Source organism: Hemiscyllium ocellatum, chromosome 18 (assembly GCF_020745735.1).
Source record: "Hemiscyllium ocellatum isolate sHemOce1 chromosome 18, sHemOce1.pat.X.cur, whole genome shotgun sequence".
NCBI lineage: Eukaryota > Metazoa > Chordata > Chondrichthyes > Orectolobiformes > Hemiscylliidae > Hemiscyllium > Hemiscyllium ocellatum.
This window is the reverse complement of record NC_083418.1, coordinates 23,446,846-23,463,074: the sequence shown is the minus strand read 5'-3', so window position 1 is coordinate 23,463,074 and position 16,229 is coordinate 23,446,846. Positions and strand designations below refer to the sequence as shown.

At 43.3% G+C, this 16,229-nt stretch overlaps 1 protein-coding gene across 4 annotated transcripts in view; it reads right to left on the bottom strand.

Moving 5' to 3' along the window:
- Positions 1-16,229, bottom strand: part of b4galnt4a (beta-1,4-N-acetyl-galactosaminyl transferase 4a) — a 691,590-nt gene that overhangs the window by 330,670 nt on the left and 344,691 nt on the right. For all 4 annotated transcript variants that reach the window (XM_060838421.1, XM_060838422.1, XM_060838423.1 and 1 more), the window contains one exon: positions 1,070-1,183. In XM_060838421.1, coding sequence (XP_060694404.1) covers positions 1,070-1,183 — 114 coding nt within the window. The remainder of the gene's footprint in view (positions 1-1,069; positions 1,184-16,229) is intronic.

Sequence of the window (16,229 nt, the reverse complement as noted above, 5' to 3'; positions counted from 1 at the left end):
CTACATCTGGAGGGTATTCAATCTTGTGATGTACTGAATGTACCCAACTGAACGTATTAAGCACTAAAAAACAGCAATGTGATAATGGCCAGATACTCTGTTTCTCTGGTAATGAATAAGCAATAAATATTGGCCAAGGAATCAGAAATAATCATCCCTCTTCTTCATTGACATTATGTGATGAGATGCTTTACAACTAACTGAGAGAACAGACTGGGTATCGATTTAACATTTCATCTAAATGACTGTACCTTCAACTGTGCAGCAGCCTCTCAATACTACACTGGACTGCCATGTACCACGTTTGTGTTCAAGCCCAGAAGTCAGCTGTGAATTCATGGCCTTTTGACTCAAGGGCATAAGCGCTACAAAGTGACCCATGGTTTGCACAGTGGTTCTTTATGTCTCACAATCTCCTTCATAATTTTAAAAATGTCTACCATGTCAGTCCTCAGCCTTTTCGTTTGTGGCCTGCTTATAGGAATGGGTTTATTCATTCTACACAGCCTGCCACAAAGTTGTGGTAAATCACAAAGTTCCAAATGAGCAAGCTGGATCTTAGGGAGTCCCTCAGCATCTGGTGAAGGAGAAAACAGCAAGCTATAAATAGCATCGGTTTTATAGTTTTGAGACAGAATGAGAAAAGAGAAAATGGAAGAGAGATCAGAGTCTATAACTAATTAAAAGTTTATTTGATCCTTATGGTAGGCAAAACATAAACAGATTGAGAGAATAATTCCCCCAAACTACCAGCTATTGACTGGCTTCTATAATTCATGTACTAGTTGTTAGATACATTTAAACAGTGTCAGTAGCTTGCACACTTGCTTCTACTTCACAACTTTATGGAACAGCATTTACAACTACAGGCTGTAGATGATTGCAAGAGAAGATATGATATTAATTTCCAAGAAAAAAAATACTGCTTTGAATTTCACAGTTTATCTGACTGTACAAATTGTTGGAGGGTGGGACGGGGAGGCATTGAGGAAAATGTCTTATTTCAATTGAAGCGTCCCTTCAGAAGCAACTGAACTAGTCCTATGTGCTTTTCCTCTCTGATCCTCACCTCTGGTTTCCACAGCAAACACATCTGAGTCAAGTTCAAAGGCTGTCGGGATCCTCTTTGATAATCATCAGGCTCACCTTGCAAAGGTCCACCATATTTGTTTGGTGTGTCCAACTGTCAAACAAAACAGAATACAAGATTTACTACACCAGAGATCACAACAGAGCAAACATGCGACATGTTGTACTTTTGGACGCAATTTGGTAGTCATCATATTGTGCCACTCTTCTTTCATGCAAGTTAGGTGCTCCTGCCAATGCCAGTGTCTATCAACCATCCCAAACTGCCCAGAATACTTTTCTGGTTTTTAAAATCATCATTGCCTCCTCTTCTGGGTAATTTTGGATAGGCATCTGAAACTCAAAGTATGCAGATTACATAAGGTAAGAGTGTTTGGATTTATCCATGATTTGGGGGTGCCGGTGTTGGACCGGGATGTACAAAGTTAAAAATCACACAACACCAGTTTATAGTCCAACAGGTTTATTTGGAAGCACTAGCTTTCGGCGCGCCACTCCTTCATCAGGTGATTGTCATCAGGATTTATCCAAATAGCTGGGGTTGACTTTTAGACAGGTAAGGTCCCACTGTGAATCTGGACTGGAGATAAGCTGCCCCTTGGCGAAGATAAAGTACATTTTTTGGAAAGATCTGGCATCCTTTCTTATTGGTATAAGTAAACATGGTTGTGCGTAAAAATAGATAAATACATTGGGACTGTCAGCTATCAGAAAATTTTCAAAGCTGTCAAAGGGACCTGTCAATATGGTGAATGTATTCAAACCTCCAGCTGATTAATTGTTGGGGAACAGTATCTGAAGAGTTAAAAAAAAACCCTGCTTTCTATTTCCCTCCCTCTGTCGTGATGAGCCACCTCGTTATGAGAAGGAGACAGATGGCCGAACCAAATCAGCTTTTCTACTTCTGTATTCCCAACACAGTAAAATCCAAACCTTGGAAGACCCTCAATAGTTACCTCAATGGTTACTAACTAGACTTTTGAATAACCAACCCCAGACTTTGTGAACAATTAATTCAAGGCATTAGTCCTGTATCTTAATATAAAAGCCTTTAATACAAAATAACTTTAGCAGAAAAAAATTAAACAATGTGATATAATTAACGTCTATACTTTAAACTCAAAAGGTTTGTATCCAGCTCCCCTTCACACAAAAGACAGACAGACAGACAAACACGGTCATGGAATAAATAGAATAACGAAATTGGCCTGATTATTTAAATGGTTTTCACAATGTGTTGTTTCACAGGCATAGATAACAACCCCTTGGTTGCTTTTCTGAACACATCAATCATCTGGGTTACCTTTTCACTTCATTCAGGTACAGGTGATAATACTTCTGTTCTTTGAGCTTCTGAAAGCTGGTATGGAAGCTCGGCAAGGAACATTCAAAAACTTCATGCTGTGGCAGCAGCAGCCAAACTTATCTCCCAGAAAACACAATTCAGAAGAACAACTTCAACTCTGGTACTGCCTGGATGGACATTTCCTGAGGCCTTCCTTATCAGTTAACATCAGCTATCTGCTTGAACTAGGGTGCCTCCAAGATGTGCTGGAATCAATTCATAGATACTGACTTGGTTACTAGCCATGTTCGGCTGTCTGTTTAGAAAGAGTGCTCTTCCTGGGTTTGTAGTATCTGTAGCAACCTTTCTGATCAAGAATCAGCCTGCAATTAACCTCAAAACCAGTCTCACCAAATGATCTTTTCTCTGTACCCCTTTCCCAAAGGCCAAAGTCAGCTTCAGCTCCCAATTCTTAGTTCACAGCCTCAATTCAAAATTGATAATCAAAATAAGAATAATTAGCGAGTTTTCTTATACTCCTTTACTGGACTAGTGCTGCACAATTGACTTTATAACAGTCCATTATCATAGTGGTTGATATCCATTTCACAGTTTGATTATCAAGTGGTTTCTGATGCATACTATGAATTCCAAAACTTCTTGCATTTAAAATAAAATATATAGAGACAAAGAAACTCAAATATAAACATTGCTAATAAACAACATAAAGTTGAAACTTAACTCTATTTTCATCTTGAGCTCATTTGCATTGGCGCATAACAAATCGAATTTGGAAAGGGTTCACCAGATTCTCATACTGCATAATTTGGTGTTCCCTTTGCTAGTGCGATTTCTTTTGTGTCAGTCCCCATGAGGGCAAGAAGACAAAACTCAACATTGTGGCTCTTTTGAGCTTTTGATTCCTGTACTATTGGTCCCATGCTAAAAAGCAATTTAAACGTAATAAATATGATCTCATGAATGAGAATGATTTGTGTGTCTATGCCCCCTGCCAGCTGTGTTTTGGATAAACCGACACAATATTTGGAATACTGTGTGCAATTCTGGTCCCCTTCCTCTAGGAAGGATGTTGTGAAACTTGAAAAGGTTCAGAAAAGATTTACAAGCATGTTGCCAGGGTTGGAGGGTTTGAGTTATAGGGAGAGGCTGAATAGGCTGGGGTTGTTTTCCTGAGAGGTGACCTTATAGAGGTTTATATAATCATATGGGACATTTATAGGGTAAATGGACAAGGTCTTTCCTCTGGGATGGGGGAATCCAGAACTCGAGGGCATAGGTTTAAGGTGAAAGGGGAAAGATTTAAAAGGAACCTAAGGGACAATGTTTTCATGCAGAGGGTAGTGTGTGTATGGAATGAGCTGCCAGAGGAAGTGGTGGAGGCTTGGACAATTATAACATTTAAAAGGCATCTGGATGCTTTTATAAATAGGAAGGGTTTGGAGGGATATGGGCCATGAGCAGGCAAATGGGACAAAATTAATATTGGATATCTGGTTGGCATGGACGAGTTGGACTGAAGGGTCTGCTTCTGTGCTGTACATCTCTATGACTCTAATGTAGGAAAGGTGCCAAGCCGACAATGATCCCACTCATCTCAGGTCTCACAACCAAAATAGACAGGATTGGTAGCTGCCAAAACTGTCCATCATTTGTTGATAAATAACTAAATGACATTGGAGCTTGTTAAAAACCTAATTGACCAAATAGTATGCTGCCCAAAACATCAAGGTGGGCATTCAGGTGAAAGCAGAGCTGGCAGCATCCGAGGAGCAGGTAAATCGATGTTTCAGGCAAAAGCCCTTCATCAGAGAAGGGCTTTTGCCTGAAAAATTGCTTTGCCTGCTTCTCGGAATCTGCCTGACCTGCTATGCTTTTCCAGCACCACTCTAATCTCGACTCTGGTTTCCAGCATCTGCAGTCCTTGTTTTTACCTATTTAAGTGGGAGCAAGCAGACAACTGTTTTTAAGTGTAAGTAAAACAGAAGGAAGAAAGACGTAGGTGCTATCACTAGAACATGCCTCATGGTCATCAGGTTCACCCAACCCCACGCCGCTACATAAAAAAGCACCACCCCTTCCTTCCAGGTGTACTAGACCCTGCTTCCCAACCTCTCACATCTCTCTCCCACAGGTATAGAACCACCAGAACTGTTAGTCTTACCTTCCTCCAGCGTCACTAAGACTGGGCCAGGCAACAGTCCTGGCAGCACTCAATGCAGAACGCTGGCACTGCCAGGGCTGCTGGGGTTGCCAACTATTTAGATTAGTGGCTGCTTTCTCCAAGTGAGGGGCATATATCCCACAGGAGCTTTGTTTAGTCTGGCACAGCACTTAATGGCTGTGAGAGGATGACAACTGCCAACTTCTCTGTTGGATTGGAAGAGGGAGAGGCGATGGCCTAGTGGTATTATTGCTAGACTATTAATCTGGGAACCTGGGTTCAAATCTCATTAAAGATTTTGAATTCAATAAAAATCCGAACCAAAAATCTAACGACGACCATGAAACTATTGTCAATTGTCAGGGGATAACCTGATGCCTTTAGGGAAGGAAACTGCCATCCTTACTGGGTCTGGCCTACATGTGACTCCAGACAGACAGCTATGTGATCGACTCTCAACTGCCCTCTGGACAATTCATAGAATCCCTGCAGTGTGGAAACAGGCCATTTGGCCCATTGAGTCCACACTGATCCTCTGAAGAACTTCACACCCAGACCCACCCCACCCCATCCTGCATTTCCCACAGCTAATCTACCTAGCCTGGACACTATGGGCAATTTAGCATGGTCAACCCACCTAACCTGCACATCTTTGGACTGTGGGAGGAAACTGAATAATCCATGGGAAAAAAAAATTGACTGCATTTGCTATTTGATGTGCTCTGTGGGATGTTCAACTACAGTGAGTCTGTTACTGTTAGCTGATTTTTCATTTTGCTTTTATTTTTATCAGTTTTGGCTTGGAGCTGTGAATTGTGAGCTGAAGGTGACCCCTGGACTGTGAGCAGCAGCTTGCTTCAAAAAAAAAGAGAACAAACAAATGGATATTTGTTTATGAGGCCAGGTCTAGAAGTTAACTGCAGGTTGATTCCAAAATGCTGCAGATGTTTTGGTTTCAGAGATGCACTGTACTCCCACAGATGATGTATGGTATCAGAGGCCTCAGGGAGACAAACATTTGAACAAAGAGAAAGCAAAGTTTGAATTGACTTTTGAACTGTCAGAAGCCCATGAAAGCTACAGGATGGAGGTTTGAATGCTGCCTGGTCATCCTCTCATTGTCAACTGACTCAAAGTTCAGAGTGTAGCATTTTAGTTATAAGTGAATATTCCTCAGAGCCTACTGGAAGTGAGTTCCATTTATTGTTCATTTCAGAAACCAAGGGAGGTGCAAAATCTCATGTTGCTGTGATGTTACAGATCGTGGAGCAATGGCAAGCAGCAGAAAGGCTTGAAACTGCTCCTTCACTGATGCCCTCGGTTAGGTATATTTTGATCACTTGCTTCTTTTCAGGAGTTGTTGAAGGAACATGTGTACACTCCAGATTCAATCAAGAACTACAAATTACAATATTGTATCAGGCAGCTGTCAGCTCTTTTCTCCATTCCCAAAACACCCCACTCAAGGAAGAGCCTGTTGTTAGTTGTCGAATTTTGCAAAGGCTTTGGCTGTGTTCACAATAGGAATCCATACTCTCAATGAAATGTGCTTCCAAACACTCACTGTGCTTTTTTTATATTGTTGCAATGACTTTATCCTTCAAATTATTTAATTTCACTATTGCCCATTGTCTGAGCCTTGTAAAGAGCTTTCCTTTCTGCTCACTTGGCACTGACAGCCTTTGTGACTGAGAATTTGAAATGTTTGAGTCATCGAATACGGAAAAATGGAATGCAAATAACTTTTCATTTGAATCCTTGAAGTGATGCGATGCATTTGTGGTATCAATTCCTCCTAATAATTTGTCCTTGGTCCTGTATAATTCCCAGTTTACAGACTGATTCTTGTTTCAGAGCTTCCTCTGAGGAGATTTCTCTCTCTTTAAAGGCATCTATGTCTTTTCACTGTATTTGTATGATGAGAGTTTTTTTTTGCAAAGTCCAATCTGTGATAAACAATTGTTTCCTGCTCCAACATTTTAATGTTTTTTGGCTCATGTGCAAACTCTTGTCCAGCCGATGGTGACTCCATCTCGCCTGTCTGACCACTGCCTGTGGCTTAGTTAGACTGTTTTGTTAGTCGCTAAACTAAAGACCCAGTTGGTTACTCAAAAAACAGGGATTGTTCCTGGCTCCAAAGAGAAATAGCTGGGCACTGCCTTGTTACTGTATACGTTACTTAAAACACAAAAATTAACAGATGTAACATTCCTGCAGCCCTCACTCCTCACCCCCTTCACACTCAATGTCTCATCCTTACGAACCCATGCTACTGAATTCCCTATACAATAGTCCCTCCGTACCTGCGGGGCATACGTTCTAGAACCTACTGCAGATAGGAGCAATCCCATTCATTTCCATGGTAAACGTGCCTTCCCAGCAGCCTCCTGGTCCCTGCTTCTGAAATGTTCCTTTTGTATGTTCGGGCCATGGGCAAACGCGCAAAATGATTCCGCACATACGGCCATCACCCTGGTGTCCCAGGCTAGGGGAATCCAAACCTACAGGGCATAGGCTTAAGCTGAGGGAGAAAGATTTAAAAGGGACCTGAGGGGCAACTATTTCACGCAGAGAGTGGTGCGTGTGTGGAATGTGCTGCCAGAGGAAGTGGTGGAGGCTGGTACAATGACAGCATTTAAAAGGCATCTGGATGGGTATATGAGTAGAAAGGGTTTAGAAGGATATGGGCCAAATGCTGGCAAATGGGACGAGATTAATTTAGGATATGTGGTCGGCATGGACAAGTTGGACCGAACGCTCTGTTTCTCTGCTGTATGTTTCTATGACCTAGATCCAGCGTATATTCTGACACCCACCTTGACCCTTTGCATTCCCCATGTCAATTTAGTTGCAGTTCATGTTTCCCCCGACCCTAACGTTTCTCCTTTCACTTTCCAACCAACTCACCCTGTATCCTTAAATGGGCAGATGTCCTGATCCATACACTGATGATTCAAAACAAAGAGTAAAGACCCATTAAACAAAATAGATAAATTGCAAACAGAAATTTAACATTGGGATGGACACCTTTTTTTTTAATCCTTGAACTATTATGAATGACCCTGTTGAAAACCTTGCAACATGCCCCAACCCTGTTCCTAGGCAAAATTGAATGCAACAGATACTGGAGCGCCATACTCCCTGAATGTTACAATGTTCACAGATTGCTGGTTTCAGCAAAACAGATACAAAAAGAAATTGATTCCAACACAGAATTTAGAACCACGCGCTGTTCTCCTTTAATGAGTGAACTGTATAAAGTACTAATAATGGAGGCATAATCCTGAACATTTCAGTCGTACCAGAGTTGCCAGTGAATTAAATTGCCAGATGCATTGTCCCTCTTTTAAATTTCATGATATTCCCCGACACTGATTGATAAGGTCTGTAAGCAGGCAGTAGCAATGAATTGCTTCAATTAATTCCTGCTGATATAATCGTCAGGAGACTCACATATTTGTACGGGGAAGAAACTCTAAATTATTACCTGTGTTTCAAGGTTTCTATCAATCCTTCAATCATGTTATCTTTTCCATCAATGTTATGCAATGTTTTATCTCCGGTCCCTGAAACTCAGACATAATTTGTTTGGCTAAGGGTTGAGCCCAGTCAACAACGGCATTTCTTCGGCAATAGTAAGGCTCTGGGCAGAGAGCCAGATAACCAATGTTATTAAGCCTTTGAGACCAACAATGAACCGTACTTGCGACTAGATGCTGTTTTGCATACCAAATGCCTAACAGGCACAAAGCAAGTGTAAGAAAATAGTGTCAACAGAATTGAGAAAAGAAATGTTTTCCATTTATCAGCAACCTACAACTTAGACAAGGCTGCTACCAACAGACCAACCCAACTCACTTTCCACTTTCTGTCTCCAAATCACCTCGTCTACAGTCACAAGGAAGAGTCATCCAGAAATCTAAATACAACATTCAAGATAATTACTCAAAAAACACTTAAAATGTTGCACTGGCCACATGCTCCAACTCTGATATCAGGTAGATGTTAGACCTTGCCATAGAAACATGCAAAGTCAGAGCAAGAGTAGGCCATTCGACCCTTCAATCCCATTCAATATGTTCATGGCTGGTCATCCTACTCAGTACCCTGTTCCTGTTTTCTCCTTTTGTCTTCAGAAGTCTCTATCTAACTCTTTCTTGAACACAATCAATATTTTGCCCGCAACTGTTTTCTGTGGCACTGACTTCCATAGCCTCATCAGTCTCTGGGTGTGGAAATTTCTCATCCCAGATCTCTAAGTTGTGAAGTGATGAGATGAAACAGACGGTGGCACGGCGGTTAGCACTGCTGCCTCACAGCGCCAGAGACCCGGGTTCAATTCCTGCCTCAGGCAACTGACTGTGTGGAGTTTGCAAGTTCTCTGCGTGGGTTTCCTCCCACAGTCCAAACATATGCAGGTTAGGTGAATTGGCCATGCTAAATTGCTCATAGTGTTCAGTGTAGGGATATGGGTGGGTTGTGGGTCAATGTGGACTTGTTGGACCAAAGGGCCTGTTTCCACATTAAGTAATCTAAATACATGCAGCAGAGGACAACAGGCATTTACTATGCCTGCGCTGAGATATTTCTTCCCTGCACAGACAACATTGGAAAGCATCCTTGAATAAAATTCCAAGCGCACGTGCTAAGTTCGGAATTTCAACAACATAAACCTGTGATCCCATCATGATCCTCAATATTGGTTCCATCAGGAAACAACAGGAACCTCTGTTAGATGGGTGGTGGTGAGGTGATTTGGAAACTCAACTGTTGTTGAGGTCCAAGCTATTTTAAAACCCAGGCTTCACATAAATTCTACTGCCCAACTTGTGTGGTAATGAATTGGTCAAATCAAATGGAGCTTGCTGCTACAAAAGTGATTACAGTATTGAAATCTGCGTGTTTCTGTCATGGCCAGAGGGGGCTTTAAGCTTCTTACCTTCCTCTGAGGTAGATCTGGTTCACACTTGCTGCCTTCCTGATCACCATGAGAACAACATGTGGTGGTTCAGTGCCGTCTCACAGTGCCAGAGACCCAGGTTCAATCCCACCCTTGGGTAACTGCCAGTGTGGAGTTTGCACATTCTCCCTGTGTCTGTGTGGGTTTCCTCTGGGTGCTCCAGTTTCCTCCCATTGTCCAAAGATGTGCAGGCTAGGTGGATTGGCCGTGCCCAATTGCCCCATAGTGTCCAGGGATGTGTCTGCTCGATAGATTAGTCATGAGAAATATAGGGTAAGGGGGTGGGATGCCCTTTAGAGGGTCAGTGTGGGCCAAATGGCTTACTTCCACACTATAGGGATTCTATGTTTTATTAACCAAAACAAAATGACCGCTATGTTAATTTCAAATGGTTCCACCAGGCAAACTAGTTAATTATGTTGAAATGTCCTGGGGTGTTCTTCCAGTCTTCTGTCCCCTCAAGAGTTTTGAATTCTCAATCCTTTAAAAGAACCCATGTGTTGTCTCGGGGTTAATTACATTCTAAAAGCCTTCTTTGGTAAGTTCCTTGGGCTTTGATCTCCCCCAGTGGAACAGACAGTTGTCAGCTGTAACTTCCAACTTAAAAAGGACTTTTGAAACTTAATTTCGAGGAGATTCTTCAAGGCACAGATTTTCAAGCAGAAGTGTTCTTTGAACAGGTGATTTTTCGTATAAAAAAAAACCTGGCAATGTCAGAACTGCAGGGTCACGACAGGAGAACAACAAGCTGAAATAGTCTGTCTACTGGAGCCAGCAGTGTATTTTGGGATCAAGTTTGAAATACTCAATGAGAAGTAATGAAAGATCATCAGCCTGAAGCATTGCCCTGAATTTATGGTAAGACTGCAGGATTCTGGGTGCTCCTGTGCGAAACAGGACCTGACCCCATGAGCAACCCATTCGTCGAGCGCACCACTGTAAGGGATGTCTGTAGGCCCCACTTTTGATGACCTGATGCTGCTGGCCTTACGCTCTAAAGCCTCAGCAGTACGCTACTCCACCTCTAATCATACTCTTAAGCTATAAGACACACTCGATGGAGCAGGCAGCAGCTTTGAATCCACACTCCTAGGATCCCTACAGTATGGAAGCAGGCCATTCTGCCCATCGAGTCCACACCAATCCTCTGAAGGGTATTCCTAACCCTGTAACCTAGCATTTCCCAAGGCAAACCCACCTAACCTGCATATCCCTAGATACTATGGAAGGAATTTAGCATGGCCAATCCACCTAACATGCCTTTGGTAAATGTGTTTTTAATATATTTTTTCACAGGATATTGGTGCTGTTGCCCATTCATAACTGTTCTGCTGACCTATTTCAGAGGGCAGTTTAGAGTCAATCAAGAACCTGGTGGCTCAGAGGTTAGCACTGCTACCTCACAGCACCAGGGTCCCAGGTTCGATTCCAGCCTCGGGTGACTGTCTGTGTGGAGTTTGCACATTCTCTGTGGGTTTCCTCCTGCTGTCTAAAGATGTGCGGGTCAGGTGAATTGGCCATGCTAAATTGCCCGTAGTGTCAGGTACATTAGTCAGAGATTGGGATTGGGTGAATTACTCTTCAGAGGGTCAGTGTGGACTTGTTGGGCCGAAGGGCCTGTTTCCACACTGTAGGGAATCTAATCTAAAATTATAAAGCTTTTTAGACATGTCTCATGGCCATCATCACTGCAACCAGCGTTATATTCCAGATGTATTTGCCAAATTTAAATTTCCACCGGCAGCCATGGAGGGATTTGAACTCATGGCCCCAGACCATTAGACTGGACACCTGGATTATGAGCTCAGTGATGTTACCTATTGTCTTCATGAGACACTGGCCTTAGCTCCTTGTGTTTTTGGTGCTAAAAGTGATGAATGGATGGAAATGCAGCATTTTCTAGTCACTCCAAAGCCAGATCGAGCTGAACAAACCTTCTTCCTCAAAACAGGGGGTCTTCAAACCCAACCTCAACACTGTCCAACCATACCAGGAAGGTGCCATTTCTGTTTCCAATGCCAAACATCTGTTTCAATTCAATTCGGAGTAAATTTTGTGCCACTAGCAGCTGCATTCAGACAGCTCCAAGTTCACTTCCATCAGGTAACAGAGAGATCTTCATCACCAATCTGCAGTGGTTGGAAATTCATGTTCCTAATTAATAAAAGCCCAGTGTCTAACTGAATTGCCCCCTCCCCTTTACCTTACTGAATTGAAAAGTAGTCAAAGTCTGTTTGATACATTATTTACAGACAAGCAGATCCAAAATCACTTCTTATGTTTAGCTCAGTGCATTAATTGACAGGTCTCTCACTACATATATTTCAGAGTGCAAGTGTTATATAAATGCAGAAGGAAAGTCCTGCTCAAAATCACTCGTGCAACATGAATGTCACTGGCAAAGCCAACATTTTTCGCCGATCTTTGACCGACCTTGACAAAACACATCTCAGAGGACAGCCAGAGGAAGTTTGATGGACAAGGAATCATCGAGGTAGACCCACAATCATATTTAAAACATTAAGCTGTCACTCATTTTCGGGTGCTCACTGACTTGTAACTTTTATGGCTACACTTCTCTGGAAAAACATCATTATTCAGTGCAGAGGAAACATGTCCAATGCCTGCTCAAAATTAGATACATGTGGTGTTGAGACCAATTAATTGATTTCAGCAATTTCACCATTATTTGTAATTCCAGGTATGCAACGATTCCCGCCGCATACAACGGGATTCTCACACCAGGTCTCCGGATGACGATTAATCCACTTCTGGAATTTTGAATGAGGACTGGAGGAACATAACCTGGAGCAAAATTAAAATTTGGGATGTGAAGAATATTCCCTCATCCGCATACTGCTGTAGCTATTCACATCAGCTTGTCACTGCAATGTGAAATATGAGCATACTGGCCATACATTTGCAGATTACCATACACCCAGCCAAATCCATACTTTATAAGATGAGAAACGCCAATGTGACAGGAACGTCACACAGAAATAGGACTAAAAATGCAATTTAAAAATTCCTGGCTCTCCCAACAGATTTGCAACCAGACACTCCATCTCCTCTAGTCCAACTGTATATTTGCATCTCCACTGCAAAGTTATGAACGTGCTACACCTTTTTGACACTTCCGATCTGAATTTCCCTTGAATAGCCTTCAACCCACCAAAGGTTACAGCAAATCCAACTCAGAATTTTATGTGAACTTTTCTTCTATTGCTAGAATCCTCTTGAAATAAAACACTCCACACACCTTTCTCAGGAAATAAATAAGTTCTCATTAATAAGGAGCCATGGTGTGAAAAGCCTCTCAAATTCTTACATGATATTATAAGAATAGGTACCCAATGAACACAGTCCACCAATTTTTCAGTAGCAAACCCAAACAAAACATGTCCAGAAACCCTAGCCACTCTCCCCTACATCAAATACATCTCAGAAATGATTGCCAGACTACTCAGACCTCTTGGCATCATGGTAACCCACCAACACACTAAAACAGCAGCTAATGAACTTGAAAAACCCCATGCAGACAACAAGCAAAACTAATTCCAGTTATCAAATACCTTGCAAGGACTGTAACAAACACTACATTGGACAAACAGGCAGAAAACTATCCACCAGGATAAATGAACATCAACTAGTCACAAAAAGACATGACCCTCTCTCACTAGTACCCTCACATACAAATGAGGAAAGACACCACTTCGACCACATCCATCCTCGGACAAGCCAAACAGAGTCACACATGAGAATTCCTAGAAGTATGGCATATCAGCCAGAACTCTATCAATCAAACCCATTGACTTGGACCCCGTTTACCATCCCCTCAGAAAAAGAATAGGAAATGACATTACCACAGCAAATAACATCACCAACTCAAGGAAACCTAAAAATAATGAGAAAGCAAGTCACTAATACCAGTGCTTCAATGGAAGCTCACTGATTATGTTACCTAGTGTGGTGATGAAACGTCTGAAAATGAACCTTCCAGCTCAGCGAGCAAATCTACATTCTGACATTATAAGTTTATAATATGTGAACTTCAGTTCTTGCATAAGATGCATAGTGTCAAAGAGCTGAATCTTACCAAACATTGATTCAGTATCAACTTCAAAGAATTTCACAGAGGGTCTCTCTCTGGGAGCTCTAGGAAGTTTTCTCATGCTCTCTTTCCAAAGTGGTGACACTATCCATCTACCACAACTCCTATGGCACACCACTTGCTGCAGGTAGAAGTTACTAGGATATCCTGGCATCCCTGGCACGGGCATCACAGTTGAAAGAATTTGTTCACAGTCAGGATGAAACTGCCCTGTACAATTTGTGACAATTGCCGAACAAGAGAAAATCAGTGCACTGCTTTATGGACAGGGAACAAGAGGCCTTAGTCAATGGGGAAGTGCAGAGGAAGGATGTCCTCTTTCCCCAGGACTCCAGTTCAGAGCAGACTATATCCACCAGACTCTGCCAGAGCCTGGTTCGGACTTTGCCACCTGGGTCTGTGCTGTGTCCATGGTCTGAAGGAATACTTAAGTGTGCAGCCAAGAAAGGTCAATGACCTTCTCCACTTCACAAGGGTAAGTGCTCCTCCAAGCTACTCACCGTCCTGAAATACATCACCATTATTTCACTGTCACTGGGCTCAAAATCCTGGGATTCCCTCCCTAATGGCATTGTGGGTCAACCCACAGCAGGTGGACTGCAGCAGTTCAAGAAGGCAGCTCACCAACACCTCCTCAAGGGCAGCTAGGAATGGGCATTAAATGCTGGCCAGATAGCAATGCTCACAGCCCACAAATGAATAAAAAATAAGACTCATGGTCCTCCACGCTCAATATTGCATGCAACATCTTTGTGGGCTCGCTCTCTCCCACAAAGCCCATGACACAGGTTCTCTGCACTTGCTGCTCACTGACTGGGGACAGCTCACCCTTTTGCCCCACTTGCACCAGCACTAAGAGTCTTGCCAGCCACTCAGATCCCACTCAATCCCTCCCTTTGTCTCATTCCAGGAGGAAACAGCCCACAGTCGAGGTCAGATGGAGAGTGGTAAGACAGGTGATGCTCTACTCAACATTTGGCCCCTCACAGCCGACACTCACCAGAGAGGATCCTGGCCCTTGCCAATGAAGATGGAGGCCACTTATGGCAATGTTGATAAATTTATACACAGGCAACCAAGTGAGCAACTTTGACTCTCGCACTATTGCCACTGTGTACACATTCCAATACGCCAGAGCTTATCAACACTCGAACAAGGAAATTGAGGCGGCAACTCAATCCTCCCAGTATGCTATGGCTTGTAATAAGAGTATGGCTAATCGGATTTTAACGTCACCTCTACATGATGTGAATGCCTAGCCTGCAGTGCATTCTCTCTATTCTGCCTCCTACAGACACAAATGGCAACTGCATGGTCTTGGCATTCAAAAGGCCTGCACCACCATCTCTTCCTTCTCCCCCTCCAGCCCTCATGAAGAAGCCACAGATCCCTCAGAGGAAGCATTTGCAAAGCCCCCCCCCCCCCCCCCAGTATCCTCCACCAGTTCACATTCTGACCCCTCGGTGGGGATTTGCACTGCATTAGTGCAGGGAGTGAAAACATCACCACTACATAGTCACAGCTAATCGTGGGCAAGACACCCAAGTCACTGGCACTTGGAGGACTGCCAGGGACCTGGTACCACCTCAGCCTCAGGCAGGAGACCTCCGATGGTGTTGGCCATGAACAACTGTATTGAGCAGGCATTGGGGCAAATGGCAAGTTTGGCTGAGGCACTGGACAAATTGAATCAAAGGTCGCAGAATTGCACTAACGTTGATTGGACTATGTTGCTGAAATAATTGCACAGAGGCCAGTATCCTATCACCAAGTCACCCTTTATTTACATGTGCACTATATCCAGGCTTTGCCCAGCCAGCTTGGAGTCAGCCCCCGAAGTCAGGAGACTCTCTGAATCCCCAGTCTTTATTTGTCATCCAGGGCTCCTTGATTGACCCAGGTTAACAATCTCAATCAAGGATCTCACTGTCAATAAGATCCACCAGTTCCAATCACTACATCTGCCTTTGGAATGCGAGCATCTGGCTGTCATGGAGGGCCAGGTCTTACAAACTTGGTGTCTACTGGGTAACTGCAAGAACTAACACTGCATTGCTCCATCCATTGGGACTCAGCACCAACAGCAAGGTGACAGGTGGCATTGCCTTACACAATGACAGGCAGTGCCAGTAGGCACCCAGTTGGAGGGGAACCATATATGGGCACTGCCTCACTCCAGAACATTGCTCTGGGCATGCTCCAGAGGAAACTGGCCCTGCCAAAGTCCACCCCTCAGCCGCCCAGTGGAACTTCAGGTCCAGGAGGGTGCTCCTGCCTCTGGGCAGGACTTACTCAGCATCTGTGAGCCCTCTGCACACAAAGGCCACAGTGGTCACCCCATCAAAACTTTAAAGGTAACAGGTTCCACCGTACAGCAGGCTCACTGCACCCCAGCTGTGGAACCTAGGACTTACCCAGAACTATCAGGACGGTAAGGACGTAGCCTATGAGCGAACATAACTAGCACGGACAATTCATTCATTGTAAACACATTCTCACATTCACGTGTTCCCTTTCCATCATCAGCTGTGTGAGTGAATGGCCATCCAGCAGTAATCACAACATTCAAGATACAAAGCCTAGCCATCCTTAGGGCTACACA